Consider the following 7,360-nt stretch of genomic DNA (forward strand, 5'->3'; position numbering starts at 1 on the left):
ATATTGGACTTAAATGAGTCAACCGGTTACGTTGACATATCCAAACGGACAATGGAGAATACTTGAGGTGTGGAATTGTGTTTGAACCAAAAGTGGATTATTTTAGGACTCATGTATTCCCAACCCTTTGTTCAATAATCCACTCAATTGTTAACCAATAATTCATCCAAAGTTAGTCCACTTAATGATAGGGAGTGGATAGGGTTGATGCCCCTAGTTCACTCAATACCATGAATGGGAGACACACAAATGGCTTGACCAAAATACTCATATTAAGACATTCTCTGCGAATAAAGTCTTGCTTTCCTTAATCTTATCCCACTAAGTGACCTTCTTCCTAGTTTCCTCGGGTCTTTTAGATGATTTGTAATTTTGTGGGACTTTGAAGGGAATCACCTCGAGTCACGTATATCAAAATCATCCATATCTCATTTCTAAGAAGGAAGGACACCTTTTATCGAAACCCACTTAGAAGAGCATTTCTTTATGGCTAGAATGCATTATAGAAAAATTCATTTTCAAGATCTCAAACAAATTCTACAGATTAGTTTGTGGTTTCTTAGCATTCTCCATCTATTTCTTACATGATCCGAGAATGCGGTGGATGCAATAGGACCGACAAGGCTTCCTTGACAGGATCTATATACGCAAAGTATGTGATCCTTTTGATATACCCAGAGGTACGAGATCAAGGGGGTGACTTCCTTACTTATTACTCGTGACTACACACGAGGTTAAGCAACTGGCCATGGGGTGGTGGAACCATGAGTGATTGTGTGCAAAAGTGTAATACGGGAATATCATTATTTGATCTCAGAATGTCATAAAATGCGTGGACCTCCCCAGGGTGCTGGCACAAATATGAACATCCTCGCCATTTTAAAAATACCCCACACCCTTGTACAGGAAGTGGCTACCATTTTCTCTCAAAGTACTCTCCATGACATGCACTGACCTCCCGGAGGGTGTGAGCATGACAGGGAGTCCCTTGCCAAATGAATTCACTTTGAGCATGATGCATAATGCAGTTAGCGAATACAATTACAAAAATAGGGTTGCCTAAACATGTTTTCAAATAGATTTGGTGGAAAATATTCTTGCATTTAATGGTAGCATCTAGTGTTGGAAGCTTGACAGTTCCCCAGTGGAGTCGCCACTATGAGGGTAACGGCCAGAGATCACTCTCTTCTCCCCTTTTCTAGGAGGGGGAAAAAAGGACTTCGCATTCGACCCTCTCTCCTCTCTCTTTCTTTTTTTTAGGGAGGGGTGTGTCGTGTGTGTTTACCTATGGGTGTCACACCGTCGTATTGCCGCTCGGAGAATCGTGGACTCCTATTTCACAAGAGTGTAAAGTTCATCATTAAGACGGGGATTTGATGATGGTCCAATACGGGGGATTGAGATCATACAAAAGGGTTTGGAGTCCCTACCTAGGATTATGGGCCTAGGACCTGGGGATGGGCCCAATTCCTGAGAGAAGGGCCTGAAACTAGGTCTGGTCCAGAGATTTAGGATAAGTGTCAGATTGTAGAGTTGGGAAGGTGTTAGGCACCCAATCTACCCGATTCAAGTGATCTTCCTAATTAGATGCTTAAGAACAAACATTTTCCACAATTATTTCTATTCTGCTTGCATGGCTAAATTATCACACATATATACATTAACTGGATTTAAATAATTATGTACACTATAACAAGGTCAATATAAGGTCTACATTATGCTAATTCGGTTGAACAACTATACCTAAGCTTGACCCCTGTTTCAGGTCAAGTGGGATGAACCCCTGATTAGTGTAGGCATGAACTTTCTTATAGATTCTCCCAGCTTAGGGGAAGATGGTCTTGGCCTCCAACTTCCTTTTTGAGAGACATTGACTGTGGTACTATTCGAAGAGTTTTGGCTAGGAACGGTTACTTCCAGATTTGAATTTTGGCTGAGCTTCGGCTAGGGAAGCCTACTTCTAGGCTTTTGGCTAAGGTGGTATTCTGGTAGAGCTTCCGCTGGGGATAGGCTATGGGAGGGCTAGGCTGAGGTGGCACTTTGACAGAGCTTCTACTGGGAATGGGCTAGAACCTAAATGGTTGAAGAACTTCAAAGGCCCGAAGAACACTTCAGATCTTAGGAAGATCTCTCTGAAGACTTGAAGAAATTTAAAGAAGGGGGAGGGAGACTAAGGTAAAGCTTTTCCTACACGAAATGTTCACTCAAAGAAGTAAATGATGGAAGAACTTCGAAGGCCCGAAGAACATTTTGAAGATCGGAAGAACACTTCAGATCTTATGAAGATCTCTCCGAAGACTTGAAGAACCTTAAGGGGGGAGGGCAGGAGAGAGGGCAGAGCTTCTCTACAAAGATTGCTCACTAGGAGGCTTGAGTGTGTAAAACCAAAGGAAGCAGGGTATTTATAGCTTTCTTGGACCAATGGGGAGAAAAGAGGGATTTCTTTAGCCAATGGGGCTAAAAAGTGAATTTCTGGGCCAATAGGGTAACAAAGTGAAATTTTGGGCCAATGGGGTGAAGGATAAATTTCTTTGGCCAATGAGGTGTAGAAATTCCTTTTTGGGCCAATGGGATGAAAAGATGCATTTTTTAGCCAATGGGAAGTTTTGGTGCAGGGTACACTAGCGGGCTAGTTCAAAGTGCACAAGTGGGTGAAGGAAGAATCTTTCCACACTCAGGTCATTGGAGTGAAGATCCTGGCCATCGACGGAGATGGTGGGACTGGGTAGGGGTGTGCAGGTTAGGGGCATGCGAGGCAAATATGGGTGCATGTGCCAGACACGGGCATGCGCGCAAGGGTCATAGGTGTGCACACAAGGGGCCACGGGTGCACGCAGGCCATAGGGCACGCGCATTGGCTGCAGCCATGCATAAGCCGTAGGGCACGCACGCAGGGCGTGGGATGGGCAGCGGTCCTACATGCATGCCATGGGGTCATGCGCACAGGACGCAAGGACGTGTGATGGGTAGTGGCCCTGCACACACATCGCGGGGCGTGTGCCCAGGCCACGGGGTTACATGACAAACTGTGGGGGTGTACGATGGGCAGCTGGCCTACACGTAGGCCGTGGGTGTGCGCATAGGTCATAAGGGCTTATGATAGGCTATAAGGACACGGGATGGGCTGTGGAGGTGCTCGAGGGGTAGCGGCCCAGCACACAGGCCGTGGGGGTGCATAACAGACTGTGGGGGTGTGCGATGGGCTGCGGAGGCACGCGATGGACAGTGACCCTACACACAAGCCGCAAGGGCTCGTGCACAGGCCTAGGGGGCATATGACAAACTGCAGGGGCATGTGATGGGTGATGGGCAATGGGCTTGCACACTTCGCGGGTGCATGCATAGGCCACGAGGGCTCATAACAAGTTGCAAAGGGGTACGATGGGCTGCAGAGGCGTGCGATTGGCAGCTGCCCTGCAAGCACGCCGCAGGGGCACGCCCATAGGCGACAGGGGTGAATGACAGGCTACGGGGAGCGTGAGCTTTCGTATGAGGGGCGCAGGCAAGGCTATGCATGTGGGGCAGGCCGGGCTGTATGCTCACGAAGTGCGATATTCTGTGAATGATCATGGGAGATCCGACGGTCTGATTTTGACATGCCATATATCGTTAGAATTGTAATTCTGAGTACTATCCATCCATATGGTCATTTCTTACCGGATTCCTTCGTATATAAAAAGTCATAATTGGAGCCTTCTTTTCTTACGCACGTAGTTTTCGGGATTCTTGTGTGGGAATGTTTCGAGGTTAGGTTACCTCAGTCATCATCTCTCTTGATTGGAAGTAAGAAGTCACATCCAAGATTCGTAAGTCATCATAGCCAGAAGAAGGTAACAAGATTGGGTGTCTACAAGGCCCAGCTAGGAGTGGTCAAGGGTGGACTACTATAAGTAGTCACTCTTGGGTCCCTGCATTCACATTACGTGAATCATAGTTACTTACAGAGTAGTGGGGGACATCAGTAAGGGAGACTATAGAAAACCCTAGAGGTTTGTTCGTGGGACTCACCTTCAAGCGTGAGGAATCTTAGTTTGTGATAAAAGCTTATGGAGGCTCCCCAAACTACACACAGATATGGTTCTAGTCCATAAACGGTTCATGTTCTTTGTCTGTGACAACTACCTAAGGTTTTTGTGTGTTCTAATCACCGTGAGGGGATGATCTTTTGGACTAAACTACCAATACCTACTCCTCAAATTTAATAAGCTATAATCTGTAGTGCATGGTCTATCTGCAAGAGATAGTGAGATGACTTTGATAAGGAACTAATCTTTACCATTATACTTGTGTACTATTTCATCCTCTGTTTAAACAATGTTTTAACTTTTTATAAATTTTAGCAATCTCCTTGACCCTTTAAAAGAAAAATGAAAAAACTGAAATTTCTAAAATATTTCAAAATTCTTGCCCAATCCTCTTGGCATTCCAAATTGTTAAATATTTGAGATTTCATATTTGTGTGCGACATTACGACAGAATCAAAATTCCAGTGAAAGTTCCAAAAAATTGAATTCCAACCCACAACTTCTAGATGATGTACCATATATTTACAATAATCGACTTGATTTTCTTTGCTGCAGTGCAAAATTTGTGTTCAGAAAATATGATCCGTTTCAATCAACTAAAAAATTGTCATTTTATATACAGCTTAATTAATCAAATATAATATTTTATTTATTCATCACTACATGAAAGGCGATGTCTACATATTTTCTATGAAATGGGCTTTGTGATCCTTTCTGGTATTATCTGATAGAATTCAGACACATGTAGGTGGGATCTGCTCCCCGGAAAGAATGGGGTTCACGTTAGAACATGTGGACTGAGCTGGTCCATCTGTTCCAATGTACTTCAAGTTGATGTCTCCAACCTCCAAGTTCTCACATGGTGCTCCTTTGCTACATGCTATTATGACTGCAAGCTGCGAGGATGATGTCCCTCTGATCTTGTTGAACTTGATGTTTCTCAGCTTAACAAGTGATGGATCCTACAAACATCAATTAGATAGTATTTATGTTTCTTCATAAAATGAAGTAGGGTTCAAGATAGGCAAAGGTTATCATAATATTCACTTACATCCTTATCACATTTAAGATGTGGGCAATACTCTTGATCCAAGATGACTGGATTGGAGACATTCTGCATGATTATATCCTCAAAGATGATATCAGAGGCGAAACCGGCAGGTGAAGAAGGCCATGTCTTGATCCTTACACCATTTTGGGTATTGATGAAGGTGCAGTTCCTCACAGAGATTCCAGATACATCTTCTTCATCTTTGTACTTGCCTAAGCTGCCAACGCTAATGCCATGTCCTGGTCCACATACCACTTTGGTGACAGTTAGGTTGCGGGTACCAGGACCAATGGAGATACAATCATCACCAGTGGCGATCACTGTGTCGGTAATATTGATCCTCTCCGAGATTCCCATGTGGATACCGTCGGTGTTCGCACTCTCTTCGGGCGCAAATATGTGAACATGTTGAACAGTCATGTCGTAGCATTCGAAGAAGTTCATGTGGAAGTATTTGCTGTTAAACGAGGTTATGTCTCGGATCAAAGTGTTGTTGAGAAAGTTGAATCTTAAACTCTGCAATTAAGCCACAGAACCCACTTATTTAAAATGTTGTATATGAGGTTTGGATCATCTCCCTCATGGTGACCTACTCACATGGGATCTCACCATCCATGGATTGTCAGCCACTTAGACGATGGGATCCCATGTGAGGAGCTGATCTGGAGTCATGGTATATATATATATATATATATGAAAAAGTGAAGCTTACAACTGGGAGCATTTTGCAATTAGGATTTTGGGCGCACTTATTGATACTCCAAGCTTCCTCTCCTTTGCCATCAATTGTTCCTTTTCCGAAGAGGGTCAAGCCATTGATGTGTTGGAAAACAATCCAACCGTCGGTCTTAAAAGCGGCAGGATTGGATGGAGCTTGCACCAATCCTTCAAGCTGAAACCCAATTGAAGGACTCTTGCATGGTCCTTTAAAGTTTACAGGACCCAATAAATAAGTCCCCTCTGGAATGAGAACCGTACTTGGTTCAAGTGATTCACAGGCCTCAGTCCAAGCAGATAACAGAGCTTTACTGATATCTATCTTGCCATCAGCCTTCCCACCAAAGTCTTTGACATCGAAAATGTGGGCTTCTGCTACTCTGCTGCCAAGAACAATGCACATAAAGCACCATTGCTTCCATTTCAAATCCATCTTTTTTTTCCTCCTCTTTCCTTTTCTCTGGCTGATCCTCTCCAGTTCTTCCGTTTTAGGAACTTCTCTGATATGATGGCATATATATAAAGAGAGTATTGTGAATGAGCTAGCTATATGTTACAGTTCTGTGTTTGGGGTTCTATTGAATGGGATGACAAAAGGGTTAAAAGAGTTAGGTGGTAAGTTGGTTCAAACCAACCTTTCTATTAATATTAGTTTGTTCTTCACTTCCAACAACTGAGTCATGGAAACAGCTAGCAATTTAGAATAAGTAAGTTTTTGTTCGTTTTGGATGAAACTAGAAGTCCGTTATGGTGCCAATTTGCATGGATATGCCCATACAAGATTGCTTGAGTAAGTTCACAATTGAAATTCTTTACGGATAGAATTCACGAGGTTAGTTTTTGTTGAGTTTAGACTCAGACCTGCTCTCTGTAAAGTTTCTTAGCCATTGAAGAATTGGACTCGAACGTCAGCATAATATTCTTATCTTTGATTTTTGTTCAATGTTTGGCATTTTATGACTATCCCAAGTGGCATGAATCGACATGATCATCTAACTTTCTTGGATCGATCTGTCTAATAATCACCTCACAGGTTCTATTCCCGAATTTGTAATAGCAGGCATCAAGGATTAAAGTATCGGTATCGGTCGCTGTATCGGTCGGTCAAAATTAAGATACGTATCGGAGGGTATCGTATCGTATCGGAGATACGCTAAGATACGCTAAAGATACGCACATAAATGGATAGGGAATACATTTTTATACACTTTTGCATAAAAAAACAGTTAAAAAAAGTTATATATAACATGTAGAATGCATAAATACTTAAGTGGAGGGTATCGTATTGATAGACAAATATATTGAGTTGAAAATGTTCAAAATGATGAGGGTATGGTATTGATAGACAAATATATTTTTTTGAGAAAAATCAAAATTTTCCATGGAAGTTGTAGAACACTTGTTTTTACATAACATATAAAAAATCTAAACATTTTTAATCATTGAGCATGAGTAGATCTAAGAAATTTGAAATAAATTGAAACCCTCATTTTCTCTTGAAAAAAGTTTGTAAATCCTTATAAATCCAATGATTTCATGTAATAATGATGCACAAAATGTGATTCTA

The 7,360-nt window shown here is 42.4% G+C and overlaps 1 protein-coding gene across 1 annotated transcript; it reads right to left on the minus strand.

Moving 5' to 3' along the window:
* Nucleotides 1-4,732: 4,732 nt before the first annotated feature.
* Nucleotides 4,733-6,226, minus strand: LOC122066705 (exopolygalacturonase-like). Its single transcript, XM_042630551.1, has 3 exons — nt 5,789-6,226; nt 5,077-5,592; nt 4,733-4,987 (listed from the first exon to the last, which is right to left on the minus strand). The coding sequence occupies exons 1-3, from the start codon at nt 6,224-6,226 to the stop codon at nt 4,760-4,762; spliced, it is 1,182 nt and encodes a 393-aa protein (XP_042486485.1). The 3' UTR covers nt 4,733-4,759.
* Between the last annotated feature and the right edge of the window lie 1,134 nt (nt 6,227-7,360).

The sequence above is a fragment of the Macadamia integrifolia genome, unplaced genomic scaffold (genome assembly GCF_013358625.1).
Source record: "Macadamia integrifolia cultivar HAES 741 unplaced genomic scaffold, SCU_Mint_v3 scaffold2541, whole genome shotgun sequence".
Lineage (NCBI taxonomy): Eukaryota > Viridiplantae > Streptophyta > Magnoliopsida > Proteales > Proteaceae > Macadamia > Macadamia integrifolia.